At 25.5% G+C, this 18,342-nt stretch overlaps 1 protein-coding gene across 2 annotated transcripts in view; it reads left to right on the top strand.

Annotated features, from left to right (window-relative positions):
- LOC136076853 (disintegrin and metalloproteinase domain-containing protein unc-71-like) overlaps positions 1 to 18,342 on the top strand; it is a 162,500-nt gene that overhangs the window by 81,982 nt on the left and 62,176 nt on the right. For both annotated transcript variants that reach the window (XM_065790460.1, XM_065790459.1), the window contains exons 15-17: positions 10,054 to 10,138; positions 10,554 to 10,622; positions 18,192 to 18,302. In XM_065790460.1, the coding sequence (XP_065646532.1) occupies positions 10,054 to 10,138; positions 10,554 to 10,622; positions 18,192 to 18,302 (265 nt within the window). The remainder of the gene's footprint in view (positions 1 to 10,053; positions 10,139 to 10,553; positions 10,623 to 18,191; positions 18,303 to 18,342) is intronic.

Genomic DNA, 18,342 nt, shown 5'->3' with positions numbered 1-18,342 from the left:
GAAGGAAAGATTCAGCAAAAGTAATGATATATGATTCAAATGCACAGGCACATCCTATTATTATCAAAGAGCAACAAATAACCGTGACTTTAGAACCTGGCGGTCAATATCTTGGTCATTTTACCCTGGATGCACATATTCATCCAGATAAGCCAGCTAAAAAGATTATTAAAGGTGTTTATTTTTTGCTAAAACATCATAATCTTACTGAATCGTGTTTTGTACTTGGACCAGATAGTACTTCAGTTAACCTGGCTGGAAAGGTGGCGCAATAGCACATCTTGAAAAGCTGTTTAAAGTCACAAGTGCCATTGGGTCAAAAGCATGCTTTATTTAACTTTATTTTTTAGAGTTATTTTTGTGTCACTTTATAGAAGGAATTGATGAATCAACATCATGTAGTACTGGATTTGTAGGTCCTGTGGGAAAATTTATTTTTGGTTCTAATAAATGGAGTATTTTCCTGAATTTTGACTGTTCCAGATGGAGAGAGCTCTTTTGACTGTCCAGAAACAATACTAAAAAATATGTCAATAGATTAAAAACAATCCTAAAAGCTATGTGAAGCAGTTAGCATTGGTGAGCTGCTACCTAATCTAAGAGAAATTCCATGAAGCCCCTTCAAGTCATCCCAGATGGCTCACTACTGGCATGAGAATAGTCTTTATGTGAAATTTGAAGAATCTAGAGTTACTTGTCTGTATTCTGTTTACAATATTACTTTAAACTTTTTTTTGACATAAAAGTAAAAGACAAACTTGAAGATGCTTCCTATCACATTTTTCTCAATTGAGAGTTCTCAGAATTCAACCTGATAGAGTAAAAGAAATCGTCACTCCCTACACCTAGTTAGGAGCTTGGTATGCAAACCATGAAAGTATTTTAATATCTTTGTTATCTAGTAATATTGCAAAAGACCACAACTTTTCAGTTGACCATATTTTGAAACAAAAGAGTAATGATATCCTTGGAAATAAGCAAATTCAACCAAGAAAAACACCTAAACTGAACTTTGAAGCAACTGCTCTTCAATAGCTAGTTAAATAAAAAAATGAAGAAGCACAAGGACCTGGTTTTACTTGTTGGCTTACTAATGATAAGCTGTTATTGCTAAGATTGACACCTTTAATAATTCCTTTTTTCAAAATTCATACTCAAAGTACTGAGCGTGTTGTAAAACAAGTGACAGTAACATTTATATTTGTAGTTGGACCTAATGCAAGAGATGGGTATATTAGAGCTAGTGCTCAACTTGGAGAATTGTTACCTGTGTTCAAAACAATAAATGAAATTTTGTTTTTAATATCAATACACATATTGTTTTTTTAATAATACAGCGAAGAAAATAGACTTTATTTTTTGTTCTAATTTAATAAAAATGGCAGTGAAACAAATATTAAATCTACTTTATTTCTTATTATCTTCTACTAAAGTTAAAAAATTTATAAATTGCTATGTTTAATTACATACAAATGGAAAAAAAAATTAAAAGTATTCAATTTGTGGAGAAAACAGAACTAGCCTCATTTACGTTATATACAAGAAAATACAGAAAATATTTTGTTTTTTTCATTTAATATGTAGTACCGCGTCCTGAACTTTTAATGACTTCAAATATGCAACTTGACATACTAGTCACAAGATTTTGGATAGTTTCTATATATATTTCATTCCAAGCTTCTCTGATACAAGTTTTCAGCTCCAATGTGAATTCAAATTGCTTACCATTTTCATAAACCTTTCCAGAAAGTAATTCTGATAGATTTTCAATTGGGTTTAGATCTAGACTGCATGCGGGCCATTCATTTACGTGAATATTTTTTTCTCTAAACTAAGCATTTGTAAGATTTGAATTGTATAGCAGTATTGTCTTGTTGAAAAGTGAAATTTTCACCCATCAGTTTCTTTGTTCTTGCAAACTAATTTCTAACAAACCAAAATAATTTCTAATAAGTCAATGTAGTCCTGTGAATTTGTTTTTATTGAAATCCATGCCAGTGGAACTTTTCCAGCAAAGAAAAAAAACCCCAAACCATAACAGTTTCGCCACCAAAGCATGACTCATCCAAATTTCTTCCTCTTTTCAAAGATCATGCCAGTAATATTAATTGCTATCAGGACCATCTAGATTGAACTTTTTTCATCATTAAAGTGAACTTGATGAGACTCTTCCTGCCATGAAAAGTGTTCTTTTGTAAATTGTAATCTAGCTCCTTTATGAAAACAGTATGTTTTGATTTTGGTTTAAGCATTTTATCAAACTGTGTTTGGGTCTCCATGATTTGTCTCACACAGTTGAACAGTTAAAGGTAATTGTACATTAGCACAGATTTGAGATCATATTCTGAGCAGTAGCACAGCATACAATAGCTCATTTAGTACAATTATCTATTTTACATTTATCATCACTTCCCTTATAAGCCCATCTTGAAGTAATTATTAACAACTTTTGAGATCTTTTAAATTTTTTTTTGCAATCTCCCAATTAAATAAGCCTATATCTTTTTTGCTTTGGATTCAGCTATTTCTTCATTCATTCTTCAAAAACTAAATGTTAAAAACTTTATGAGCACTGATTTCACAGTCTTTGTTTAACTTACAAATAATAATAAAAAATTAGGTCACAAATGCATATCACCAGATCAAAATATACAAGTAAACTAAAAATAATTATTGATGAGGCTAATTCTATTTCTTACTGCAAATATCAAGTACTATACATTTTATGGTTTTATCAAATGTACCACAATTTAGTTATGTTATATTATAATCTAAAAAGTTGTTGCTTGTAACAATAATTATAAATGGGTGGATACAAAACATGCACCTCCCAAGTTTGTTTACAGATTTACAAAATATTGGATTAGAAAATGGTGAAGCTAATTCTATTTTTTCCACTGAGTGATATCAAAAGATCATTTCGGTAAGATTGATAAACCACCTGTTTTTTGAGGTGGATAAACTACCTGTTTTTTTGTTGAAACCGCATCACTAACACTATCTCTTTTTGTTTCAAAAACAAAATAAGAAATTCTAAAGAACTAGAAAGTCTAAAGAACTTTTTATTCATTAAAACTTTAAAAAATATATATTTAATGCCCCCTCTTCCTTCCACTGAAAAGTGCAAAATCTGCACTGCAGATTTTGCACAATTTTCACTAAAGTTTAAATTTTCAGGATCAATGAAAAGTAATAACTATCAAACAAGTATCAAACAAACTTTTAATTGTTTACAAATATTATTTGCACATTTTTTTTTTTTTAAATGAGATTTTATATATTTTTTCTATTTCTAAAAGTGCAAATTTAGATTTAAAAACTTTATCAGATCAAAAAAAATATTTTGGGAAACTCTATTTAAAATTCAAATTTGTATAAGAATACATCTTTTCCTAAGCTTTTACTGGAAAAAAAACTCTCTCTGTACCCTACTAAACAGGTTCCTAATATTATAGGAAAAATTATTGGGTCTGTTCACTAAAGTTAAATTTCAAATTAAGTTAAATATGAGAGGGAGTGACAAAATGGGCATACATTCCCTGGGCGCTATGCTAATAGGGACACAAAAAGGGACAATAGACTTTGTCAAATATTAAATTTTAATTTTTTTTTTTTTTTTTGTGTATACATGTCTTTGAGTGTCTATATAGGATACAAAGTTAAGGCTTATAACTATAAGCTGGTGTCTTTTGCCTTTATACAGTGCAAGGTGACAGAGAGAATTATAAAATATTAAATTATGAAACACTGTAAGTGTCCTAATTTCAAAGTCTCAATATGATCTTTACGTGACTATAGCTTCTTAGCAAAACTGATTGAATCCCGCAACATTTTACCAATTTTACCAAATCATTCAACAAAGTGTGAAACACAATGATTTATTCATAAGGATCATTCCTATGGCATTTGAGACCAGCTATTAAACTGATTCACTAGTTGGGTTGCTGATAAACAACAACGAGTAGTAATTGGAGAATAAATATCCAAAAGAAAAAAAGTGTTCAGAATCTCTCAAATATTAGTTCTTGTATCAATGCTCTTTGTGTTCTTTGTCAGTTTATTTCTAGACTGGATTTGTTGTCATACCAAATTATATGTCAATTTTGGCAGGATCATAGGAGTTATCAATGCCAATCAATGTTGCAGCAATATCAACATTCAGTATTGGAAGATCTAGTGTTGTTTTCTTTCATCAATACTAAACAATTTATGTATAAGTTTTATTAATTATTTTAATAAATAAATTAAAATGTAACATCCTTTTTTATTCTTCATGTACAGTCTTGCTAAATAGAAGTTTTACAAGCTTTTGGAGACCAGGCAATCAGCTCAGATTGTTGGTATAAAACCAATTGCAAAATGGCTACAGGAAATCACTGTTTCCCTAAAGCCTTTCTTCAGCTTTAACTAAAACATCAACCTATGATGAGCAGATAACTCTTCTTGACTATGAAATAGCATTTTTTGCAAAATGTATGATAATATCAAAATCATAATAAACCTGCAAACTTATATTTTTTTTCAACAAGATTTTTAGCATTAGCTTCATGACAAGCTTTTAAAAATTGTATCCTCAAAGTTGCCCATCATCATTTCATTTAAAAAATTTAATCTAGATTTGGCATTGTGTAAACTATTTCTTTAAGATTCTCCTTCATCTTGTTTAAAGACTAAGAACCAGTAAAAATAAAAGTTTGTGAAATAGAAGGCAACTTCTTGTAAGATATTTTGCAACTTAATAGTTTAAATGAATCTTTGTTTTTTATATGCATTAGTATGCAGAAGGTGTACGACCTTTAAGTAAAACTAAAAATTGATAAAAAAAAAAAGAATGTAGGATCACTTGACATGTGACCTAAAAAAGACATCTTTTAAATGTTTAAAAGACATTTTTTATGTCCGTGTGAACAGGACTATAGAATATCTGTTGATTACTCATCTTGAAAATGAACTGGATACATCTCTGCTAATGCAAAACAACAGTATTAGAAATAAAAACTCAATTTTCAAAATTAAAATTAAAAAAACAATTTGTAAATATTACTTACAGAAAAAGTATGATTTAAAATTTTATTTATATCAATAATAATAGAAAAAAGTAACAACTAAGAATGCAACGCCTCGTCCCATGTATGTTGAGGTGTTCTATTTATAATTTTATTATTTTCTTTTTCTCTAAATATAATAGTTAAACATAAAGTAAAATTTTAACTTTGGAAAGAAGTGAAGGATCGAAAACAAAATGAGAAAAAAACAAAAGTAAAGTTTCGTAAAGAAAATTAGAAAAAAAAATTAACACTCTTAGATTGCGTTCGTTGGACAAAAAATAAAATAAAAAAAATCTTGTGACTTCCATAACAGCAGAAATAGAATAATTCTGTTAATCAATATTTTTTTTAGTTCAATGATTCCAAAGAGTCACAAGCTGCGAGTTATCAAGACATTGAAGGCTCCTAGAAAAATCAAATTTTTAAGTTTGTCATAGTGACCAAAATATATATAAAAATGATCTTGTTATACAAACTAGATAAATTTTTAACTATCCTGCTTTATGGAAAATAATATAAGACACTGATCGATTGACAATAAATTTGTTGGGAACTTCTGCAAACCCTAGAAGTTTATAAAGAGATTAAAAAAAACACAAATTTGTTATATCCAACATTATAGAGGAACAGCGAGACAAAGTTAGAGATTGATTTGTGTGGAGTAAGACTGTATTATCGCTCTTTTCTGTACTTCTTTTCGGATCCTTTAATTTAACTAATCCCAGAGTTCAATCCAGCTTTTGTCTTGAAATGGAGGTAGAGAAAATTTTCATATTGCATTAAAAGTCATCGACAAAACAATATTTACCATAACTATTATCTAGAATGGAAAACAGTTACGTTTCACTTAAAAAGTAAAATGTCAGTTGATCATCAATTAAAATAAATAAGTTAAAAATAAAACAAAGAAATAATACAATATAATAATACAATCGATTCTTGACATGAAAATTTTTACAAATAATACAAATAATAATACAATCGATTCATGACATGAAAATTTTTAGCTTCAAGAAATTTGGCTTTTAGGGGTGAAATGCTATTTATAAATTATAAATTATATTTCTTTTTTTTTTTTTTTTGTAAATTAGAAATTATGACTTAATGTTATAATTAGATATTGTTTGTAAGTATTAATTAACAACAGGACTACTAATTTCATTTTGTTTGTTTGTTTGCAAGTAGGATATGATCAAAAGTTGTTCAAAAATTAAAATGTATACCTCCTTAATGCGCTTGAACTAATTGCATGCCTTCCATGAGAAAACACTAAAGATCATTTGCATCTAAGTACTAAGAACCAAAAAAAAAAGAAAAAGGTGTGTAAGCAAATTACTTATCCTGAAATAAAAAAAAAATAAAATAAAATTACTGAGCACAGATACAGAATCCTTAATGTTCAAATATGTCCTAGTCAAAGTTACAACAATGGCACTAAAATGGAAGGCATCTGTAATAAAATTCAGGTTTTGATTAGACAGATTAATCCACAAGTAGAAATTATATCCTTTGATCAGCTGCAGCCCAGTTTGTTGGAATAATCTTCACAAAAAGATAAGGCTATCATAGCATTAACTCATTGCAATTGAGCTTAAAGAGTGATGCAGTCATTGCTTACAAAAAAATCAAGAGAGATCATAAAAGCTTTAAATTCTGAAAGTTTAATGATGATTTTATGAAGATTTTAAATGAAGCCTTTTGACTAATTTTGATTAAAAAAATGCAATTCACTGAAGTCATGATTGTTGAGAACAAGTTTTATAAAAATTCAAAAAGAATTTCTATGGTCTTAACAAAAATCTCTAGCAGATAAAGAACTAGGTTTGAAAGCTGAGAATCTTGGTGAATTCTACCCGGCAAACTTAAGTAAAAATGAATTTTCTGATAAAGCTTTTCATTTTTTTCCTTTAGAAAAAGCACTCTAGCCAAAAAAAAGGCCTGTTGGAAATAAAATTTAGGGAAGACACTGCTTTCAGTAATTCCAAATGTGTGTGTTTTACTTTGAATCTTTCCAGCTTTACCTGAATTAACCTCTTAATGCGAAAATTCTTTCATCAAGCTGTAAAGGTTTATCTTCGTTCCACAATTAATCAGAAGCAATTATGCTACATAATGATCCTTTCAGATTTAAACAATAACCATATAATTCAAATCAGATTTAAGCAATCTAATTGTTTGTTTGTGTATTATAATTGAGTTTTTGCTATAGTAACCTTAATACGGTTATGAATTTTCTATTACAAATATATAAAAAATAAGTATTCCAATTTGTATACTGTTTATTATTTAAGACTTAAAGCATAATAGAGCATACTTATATATAGGTAAATTTTGTAACCGGACATAACAAAACTACTGTGCGGGCCTATATATATAAATATAAATATATATATATATAAATATATATATATATAAATACATATATATATATATATATATATATATATATATATATATATATATATATATATATATATATATATATATATATGTATATATATATATATATAAGTATATATATATATAAATATATATATATATATATATATATATGTATATATATATATATATACATAATATATATATATATATATATATATATATATATATATATATATATATATATATATATATATATATATATATATATATATATATATATATATGTATATCTATATACAGTCAGAGAAATAAGTATCCGAACAAAACATTTTATTGTGAAAAATAAACTTTGTCAGGTTATTTCAGAAAAACATATGTTTTTGATAAATACTTTTATAATTATTCTAAAAGCAAATTTAATTACGATTTTATGTTGCAAAAAATTAATCAACGGTAATTAACTTGCGTTGCTAAAATTTCCGAAGGAGTAATAAAACTTCAAAAAAATAATTATCCGAACATGTTGTTTTGTAAACGAAGTTTTGAAATTGATTATTAAAAAAAGTTTTTAAACCAATGGTTTTAGAAATATTGTTGTTTTACAACGAGTAATTTTTAATAATTGACTGATATTTTTTTAAATTCATTTGATTTACCATTGATATCATCAAGTATGGGAGTTAAAATCAAGGAATGGTCCCAAGCTCAGCGCAATTTGGTTATTGACTTGTTCAAGCAAGGTAAAACGTTTAGGTCGATAAATAAAGCGACTGGAATGGCATCAGGAACCATCAGCGATCTGATTAAAAAGTATAATATGTTTGGATATGTGCAAAATCAGCCCAGATTCGGAGCAAAGCGTAAAACAACATCAAGAATAGATCGACAAATTGTCAAGATGGTGCAAAAAAACCGCTTTTTATCAGCACCAAAAGTGTCAAGCCTCCTTGAGAAAGATTTTGGGTTAAAAGTGAGCACATGTACTATTCGAAATCGATTGAAAGAAAGTGGATTCAAAGCAAGAGCTCCACGCAAGAAACCATTCCTTTCAAAAATCCATCAAAAACGAAGACTTGCATTTGCTAAAAAATATGTAAATATGCCGGTATCATTCTTCAGGAAAGTTTTGTGGACAGACGAGTCAAAATTTAATCTTGTGAAGTCCGATGGAGCTCAAAAAGTATGGAGAAAAAAAAGGGAAGCATTCACACTCAGTTGTATTCGAGGCACAGTAAAATTTAGTGGAGGCAATGTTATGGTATGGGGATCGATGGCTTGGAACGGAACAGGAAAACTGGAGTTTATTGATGGAATTATGGACTCTGAGGTTTATGTTAACATTCTCAATAAAAATCTTCTGGCTTCAACTAAAAAATTGCGATTAGGAAAACATTTTATCTTCCAACAAGACAATGACCCTAAACATACGTCAAAAAAAGCAAAAGAGTTTTTTATCCAAAAGCAAATTGAGTTACTTGAATGGCCTGCGCAAAGTCCAGATCTCAATCCAATTGAACATCTCTGGGCTATTCTGGATAAAAAAATGTAGCACACGATGTCTAAAAAGAAAAGAAGATTTAAAAATCATGCTCCAAGAAGCTTGGGCTGATATCGACTCAGATACGACAAAGAAATTAGTTGAAACAATGCCATGTTGACTTGCAGAAGTCATAAAAGGTAAAGGCGGTCCAACTCGATATTAAAAAGTCATAAAAATAATTACTCGGAGAAACGTTAATCTTTAAGCCTCAATCTTTAAAATTTTGTTCGGATACTTATTTAATGCCAAAAAATTGCATAGTTTAAATGTATCTTAATTTTTTATCAATTAAATATTATTATTGATATTTTTTTTTTTGCATATTGAATTCGTAATAAAATTTTCTTTCAGAATAATCATTTCTTTTATTTTTATAAAGTTTTTTTTTTCGGAAATAATCTGACAAAGTTTACTTTCCATAAAAAAATCTTTTGTTCGGATACTTATTTCTCTAACTGTATATATATATATGTATTTATATGTGTATCTATATATATATTTATATATATACTATAGTGTATATAGAGTAGCAATTGCTTGCTAGTTTTTCTTATCTTTATAGCATAGGGCTTTTTCAGAAAAATTAGAAAAAAACAAATAATGAAAGAAAAGATTGCTGCCCCGTCCCAAGCCCTCATTTTATGTAATGGAACTCCTAAGCAGCAGCAGGCTATATTATGTACTAAAGCCCATTTAAGTGTGCTTATCTAAACACATCTCAGTGATTATCTTGCCATGCATTTATAGTTATATATATATATATATATATATATATATATATATATATATATATATATATATATATATATATATATATATATATATATATATATATATATAAACATGTACTGAATACATCTAAATGCATGGCAAGATAAACACATCTCAGTGATTATCTATGCATAAATGCATGGCAAGATAAACACATCTCAGTGATTATCTTGCCATGCATTTATAGTTATATATATATATGTGTATATATATATATATATATATATATATATATATATATATATATATTATATATATATATATAAACATGTACTGAATATAACATATTTAGATATAAATATATAATTTCAGATCAAGTAGACCAGGTTTTTCTAACTGCAGCATGGAGGTTTTTAAAACAAAAGAGTATACCTGTCTTACAAATTTGCCTTTTGAAGTAAGTATCAGTTCATACTTTTTCTTTTGTATTATCTTTTTGTTATTATCAAGTTTATTATTAATTTATTAAATGTTTTTAACAAAATTACATTTTTTAGAAATATGTTAAATAATTATTTTTTAATATAAAAAGTAATTTATTGAAAAATGTGTTAGTATTTTATTTTTAACAATTTCGGTTATTATTACTAATATTTTTTGTTATTGTTGTTTATTTGTATATTGTTATTTATTGGTTACATTTTTTTATAACTTAACTACAACCAATGTGTAATTCAGTCTAACTGTGTTTTATTGTTTTGATGTAATTTATATTATATATATAGCTAAATTTATTTTTGTAAATTTTTATTATATAAATCAGTGCTGCTACAAAACTTTTGAGTTTCTTTTTGAATAAAATTTTTATGTAGCCTTATGCAAAAGTGTGTGGTAATGGAATTCTTGAAAAAGATGAACAATGCGATTGTGGAACTATCGAGGTATTTAAGTATATTTATTTATTTATTTTGATATATATGTAGGTGTGTGTATATAAATATACACCAACACCCATATATATATATATATATATATATATATATATATATATATATATATATATATATATATATATATATATATATATATATATATATATATATATATATATATATATATATATATATATATATATATATATATATATATATATATATATATATATATATATATATATATATATATATATATATATATATATATATATATATATATATATATATATATATATATATATATATATATATATATATATATATATATATTATATATATATATATATATATATATATATATATATATATATATATATATATATATATATATATATATATATATATATATATATATATATATATATATATATATATATATATATATATATATATATATACAGTTAGAGAAATAAGTATCCGAACAAAAGATTTTTTTATGGAAAGTAAACTTTGTCAGATTATTTCCGAAAAAAAAAACTTTATAAAAATAAAAGAAATGATTATTCTGAAAGAAAATTTTATTACGAATTCAATATGCAAAAAAAAAAATATCAATAATAATATTTAATTGATAAAAAATTAAGATACATTTAAACTATGCAATTTTTTGGCATTAAATAAGTATCCGAACAAAATTTTAAAGATTGAGGCTTAAAGATTAACGTTTCTCCGAGTACTTATTTTTATGACTTTTTAATATCGAGTTGGACCCGCCTTTACCTTTTATGACTTCTGCAAGTCAACATGGCATTGTTTCAACTAATTTCTTTGTCGTATCTGAGTCGATATCAGCCCAAGCTTCTTGGAGCATGATTTTTAAATCTTCTTTTCTTTTTAGACATCGTGTGCTACATTTTTTTATCCAGAATAGCCCAGAGATGTTCAATTGGATTGAGATCTGGACTTTGCGCAGGCCATTCAAGTAACTCAATTTGCTTTTGGATAAAAAACTCTTTTGCTTTTTTTGACGTATGTTTAGGGTCATTGTCTTGTTGGAAGATAAAATGTTTTCCTAATCGCAATTTTTTAGTTGAAGCCAGAAGATTTTTATTGAGAATGTTAACATAAACCTCAGAGTCCATAATTCCATCAATAAACTCCAGTTTTCCTGTTCCGTTCCAAGCCATCGATCCCCATACCATAACATTGCCTCCACTAAATTTTACTGTGCCTCGAATACAACTGAGTGTGAATGCTTCCCTTTTTTTTCTCCATACTTTTTGAGCTCCATCGGACTTCACAAGATTAAATTTTGACTCGTCTGTCCACAAAACTTTCCTGAAGAATGATACCGGCATATTTACATATATCCAAACATATTATACTTTTTAATCAGATCGCTGATGGTTCCTAATGCCATTCCAGTCGCTTTATTTATCGACGTTTTACCTTGCTTGAACAAGTCAATAACCAAATTGCGCTGAGCTTGGGACCATTCCTTGATTTTAACTCCCATACTTGATGATATCAATGGTAAATCAAATGAATTTAAAAAATATCAGTCAATTATTAAAAATTACTCGTTGTAAAACAACAATATTTCTAAAACCATTGGTTTAAAAACTTTTTTTAATAATCAATTTCAAAACTTCGTTTACAAAACAACATGTTCGGATAATTATTTTTCATTGAAGTTTTATCACTCCTTCGGAAATTTTAGCAACGCAAGTTAATTACCGTTGATTAATTTTTTGCAACATAAAATCGTAATTAAATTTGCTTTTAGAATAATTATAAAAGTATTTATCAAAAACATACGTTTTTCTGAAATAACCTGACAAAGTTTATTTTTCACAATAAAATGTTTTGTTCGGATACTTATTTCTCTGACTGTATATAGATATACATATATATATATATATATATATATATATATATATATATATATATATATATATATATATATATATATATATATATATATATATATATATATTCATTATTATTAGGTCAACAAAATAAATTTAATATATATATTTATGTAAATATATAAATATATATATATATATATATATACATATATACATACATATATATATATACACTACCGTGCAAAAGTCTCCGCTCATTTGTAATATTTCAATAAAGTAACAAAAGTTTTTAAGAAAATTGCGTTTATTTTTAGTTGTTTATTCAATAAAGAATTAGACAGTAAATACAATACATTTTAGGATGATTTTAAATATATAAAATCAATAAAATGTTAATATACAAAGTTGTAAATGTTAAATTTTATTTTCATTAATATGAGACCCCTTGATGCGTATAACAGCAGCACATAATCTTGGCATTCGGGCTAATAATTTATTCATGGTTTCCGCTGTTATCTCATTCCAAGCTTTTTGCAAACGTTCCCATAGCATTTGCTGATTAATAAAAGATGTTTCACCTGCTTCTCTGATCTTCCGATCCAGTTCATCCCACAACTTTTCGATGGGTGATAGATCTGGTGATTGAGGAGGCCAAGTCATAATTTTGCAAACTTTTCCCCTTTCTTTTAGTTTCAAATAATTTTTGCATAATCCAGATTCATGTTTTGGATCGTTGTCCTGCTGCATGATGAATCCTTTCCCAATTATACGAATACCAGATGGAATCGCGTGCTTAACCAAAATATTATGGTACATGTGTTTATCCATGGTCGATGTGATTTTAACTAAATCTCCAGTTAACCCATTGCCAAAACATCCCCAAAGCATAATATTACCACCTCCATGTTTTACAGTACTTTGTATACATTGAGGAAGCACTCTCTCATTAGGTAAACGCCTAACATGCACGCGACGTCGGGTACCAAAAAGCTCGAACCTACTCTCGTCTGTCCATAGAACTTTCTTCCAATCTTCTAATCCCCAATTTTTATGCATTTTTGCCCATTCCAATCTTTTCTTCTTATTTACTGCCCTCAACAAAGGTTTACGTGCAGCAACGCGTCCAATTAAGTTGACTGATCTTAGTCTTCTTTTTACAGTATCAGTTGATACTGGCTTTACCCTTGTTTTGTTGAGTTCTGCTGTTAAAATTGTGGCTGGAATTTTTCTATTTCTTTTGCTGGACACAACAATAAACTTATCTTCTTGCCGTGATGTAACTCTTGGTCTTCCAGAACGTGATCTGTCACTGTTGGAACCAATATCATGCAATCGTTGTAGAGCATATCTCACGCCTGATTCGGATATTTTTAACCTGGAAGCAATTTTTCTATATGAATAACCTTCTTCACGTAAAATACATATTTTGCCACGAAGTTCTGCACAATATTCTTTCTTTACTTTCACCATTTCTCAAATTCTTTATTAAATTCAAGACATTAAATGCGCACACTAATGCCATTTTCAAGTATGAATATAAACATAAGTCTATTAAAAGCAACCAATTAAAATTACTGAAAACATCCTTACCATGCCGGAAAGTATCATGCTATTGTCAAACCTAAGCTTACAAAAAAATATTTTGGTTAAAACTTTTGTGCAGTTTTAAAATTTAATAAAGAATACTGAAGAACTTTATATGTATTTTACGTGAAAAAGGTTATTCATATAGAAAAATTCTGCCATGTTTTTAGCAGCAGAACTTAACAAAACAAAGGTAAACAAAATTATTTGAAACAAAAAGAAAAGGAAAAAGTATGCAAAATTATGATTTGCCTCATCAACTTTTTATATTAACATTTTATTCTTTTTATATATTTAAAATCATCCTAAAATGTATTGCATTTACTGTTCCTTGCAAATATTACACATGAGCGGAGACTTTTGCACGGTATTGTATATATATATATATATATATATATATATATATATATATATATATATATATATATAATATATATATGTATATATATATATATATATATATATATATATATATATATATATATATAATATATATATATACATATATATATATATATCATATATATATATATATGTATGTATATATGTATATATATATACATATATACATACATATATATATTTTTATCTATAATTTATGTAATATATGTATATATGTATATAAACATATATATATTATATATATATATACATATATATATATATCAATTTTTATTGCCAACTTAATGATGACATATAAACAGTTTGAGGTCGGTAATATTTTTTCCAAATTCTGAGGGTTGTATATATATATATATATATATATATATATATATATATATATATATATATATATATATATATATATATATATATATATATATATATACTTATTTATATATATATTTTATTTTATATATATATGTATATATATATATAGTATATATATATATGTATACATATATATTATATATATATGTTATATATATATGTATATATATATATGTATACATATATATATATATATATATATATATATTATATATATATTGCATATATATTATTTATATATATATATGTATATATATTATATATTTATACATATATATATATTTATATATATATATATATATATATCATATATATAAATATACATATATATATATATATATATTTATATATATATATATATATATATATATATATATTCAACCCTCAGAATTTGGAAAAAATATTACCGACTTCAAACTGTTACATGTCATCATTAAGTTGGCAAAAAAAATTTGATATATATATATATATCAAATTTTTTTATATATGTATGTATATATGTATATACATACATATATACAGACATATATATAAATATATAAGTATATATATAAATATATACATGTATGTATATATATATATATATATATATATATATATATAAATTTATATATTTACATACATATATATTAAATTTATTTTGTAGACTTAATGATGACATATATATATATATGCATGTATGTATATATGTATATTTAATACATACATACATAAATATATATATATATACATATATATATATATATTTATATTTACATATATATATATATATATATATATATATATTATGTATATATATATAAATATATATATATATATGTATATATATATATATATATATATATATATATATATATATATATATATATATATATATATATATATATATATATATATATATATATATATATGTATATATATTTATAAATATATGCATATACTATGCAAACACTAATAAAGACAACTTTTTTGATGACTTTTTAACTATCTAATGTAATAATATTAACATTTAGTGCTAACATTTTGCAAGTTTCAGTACTAAAGTTGTTTTGTTTTTTCTATTATTTGTTAGAAATAAATAAAATTGTTTGAGCATTAAATTGTTTAAAAATTAAAATATTAGTTTATATTTGGTTATTATGTTAAGTTATGTATATTTTATAATTTGATAGACTAAAAAATTTAAATAGAGATTTCATTATGCATTAAATTCAAGTATTTAACATGTATTTTTATAAAGTTTTAAGTTTTATACTATTTGGATCATTATTAAATACTGTTTTATAATATATGGTAAACAATAAGTTTCATTATTTATTAAAATTTACAAGAACAAATTACTTTAAATTTTGTGCACAAATGTTATTACATAAGTTATAAATTTACATAAAAAAAACAAATTAGTTTAAATTTTGTACACTTTACTTAGCATTGAAAAATTAAAACACATTTTTTCGAAGAGAGATGATAGCAAAGAGGATAATGATAGAACTATAATAGTAATGATAAAATCCTTATTTGAATTTTGTTTTTCGTTTTATTGCCTTAAAATCATAAGTATTCTTGTAAACTTCATTCATTTTATATTGTTATTATTGTGTTAAAAATATATATATTTTTAAAAGAAGCTCTTAAAGCAGGCAAGAAAACTAAAGTCATGTATACCGAAGAATGCTTTTTACAACATATTTAGCTTGCTTTTTTGTCGGTTTGTTTATTTATTTTTTTGGTGTTTGCTCAAAAAAAACCATGAGGTCAACGGTAACAATACTAGAAATCGTTAAAAAAGCAAATAAAACAAACAACGCATAACTTACTTAGGTTTAGCGTAAATAAAAGAAATTGTAAGAAAAGTAATTTAAACAAACAATTAACTACAAACTTTTAGCATTTTAGTTTAGCGTAAATAAACTTTCTTAGCAGACTAAAAAGCAAATAATGAAAAATATATAAAAACCCTTTTTAAAAACAACATTTGAAAAATGAACTAAAAAGTAAAAAATGAACTATATCATGGGACCAAAGGACTTTGGGTACCTACACAACCTGAAATACCCATTAAAGTCGATTACTAAAAGTGTTGGGAGCCAATAGGAACAAGTTGTATGTAGTTGCCCAATATTTTCAGTCATTGACTTTAATGGATATTTCAGGTTGTGTACGTACACAAAGTCCTTTGGTCTATGTATTAGTTTATTTTTTACTTTTTAGTCAATTTTTAAAATATTGTTTTTAAAAAGTTTTTTTATACTTTTTTATTCTAGAATTTGAAGAGCAAATATTATCAATAGTTTCTAATAATTACTTTGGTTTGCTAAAATACTTTGTACTTAACCCATAGCACCATAATCAAAAATGACCTAACTTTACAAGAATTATGCCAAATACAAAATTTTTTGGTCAATAAATGGTTGGGGATAACTCAAAACATTGGCGGCGACTGATGTAACCTTATTTTTTACTCTCAGTCACGTGGTGGGTGACTGACCAAACTACTTTTTCTTTTCTTTTTTTGTAAATTTCAGCAACTTCTTCAGCATTTTATCTCATATTTAAATCCTAAATTTAATTTAGGATTTAAATATGAGTCATTCGTTTTTATTTGATTTCTGAAAGAAAAATGATTGTACATCACATCTTTTTTTTAAAAAAACCATATATGAATAACTGCGGACACAAATATTACATGATTCATGCAAAAATAAATTTTTTCTTGAAAAAAAATGGAAAGTTTATTTTTAAAACAATGGAAAGTTTATTTTTAAATCTAAATAATGTTAACAAAAACTTAAAAGTATCAGAAGTGTGTTTTGCAACAATAATAGATACAAATAGAGTGCTCAAACAGCTAAAAATCCTCTAGGCTTTAGAAATTTCAATCAATTTTTCCCTGTTTTTGATTTTACTTGTGAGAATTTTTCGCCCTAAAAAAAATGTCTTTTAATATTCTTTTTATACACTTTAAAAAGTAAAAATTCTATATTTTTAAAAAGCAAACATTTATTAGAATTTTTTCTTTTAGTTGTGTGTACATACTTTAATATTTAACCCTTATTTCTTACCTTCATACATTTAAGTTTTTGATACACTATTAGCAGAATTCCCCCTACCTTTATAAGAGCACACACTTTATTGACTATCCAAGAAAATTTAAAAAGTTATCATTTAAAAGTATTAAAACTATAAAACACAAAGTCATCATTCAAAACATTTTTACTTATGAGAATTTTCCACCCACAAGTTGAAGTTTGCATTTTATTATTTAAAAGATATTCTAAACTAAATTAAAAATGTATTTAAATTTTGTCATTGTAGCTGTTTAATTTGTAATAATTTATTATTTCTCTAGATGTGTGAAAGGAATGGTGATAATTGTTGTGAACCATTGGATTGTGTTTTTAAAGCCAGTGCACAATGCAGTTATAAAAACAATCCTGATTGTTGCTTGCCGTCTTGTTTGGTAATTACTTTATTAATGCAATTATGTTTTCATTTTAAAT

This window comes from Hydra vulgaris, chromosome 02 (genome assembly GCF_038396675.1).
Source record: "Hydra vulgaris chromosome 02, alternate assembly HydraT2T_AEP".
NCBI classification, from domain to species: Eukaryota; Metazoa; Cnidaria; class Hydrozoa; order Anthoathecata; family Hydridae; genus Hydra; species Hydra vulgaris.
The sequence above is the reverse complement of the archived record's forward strand: the minus strand, read 5'-3'. Positions and strand labels throughout refer to the sequence as shown.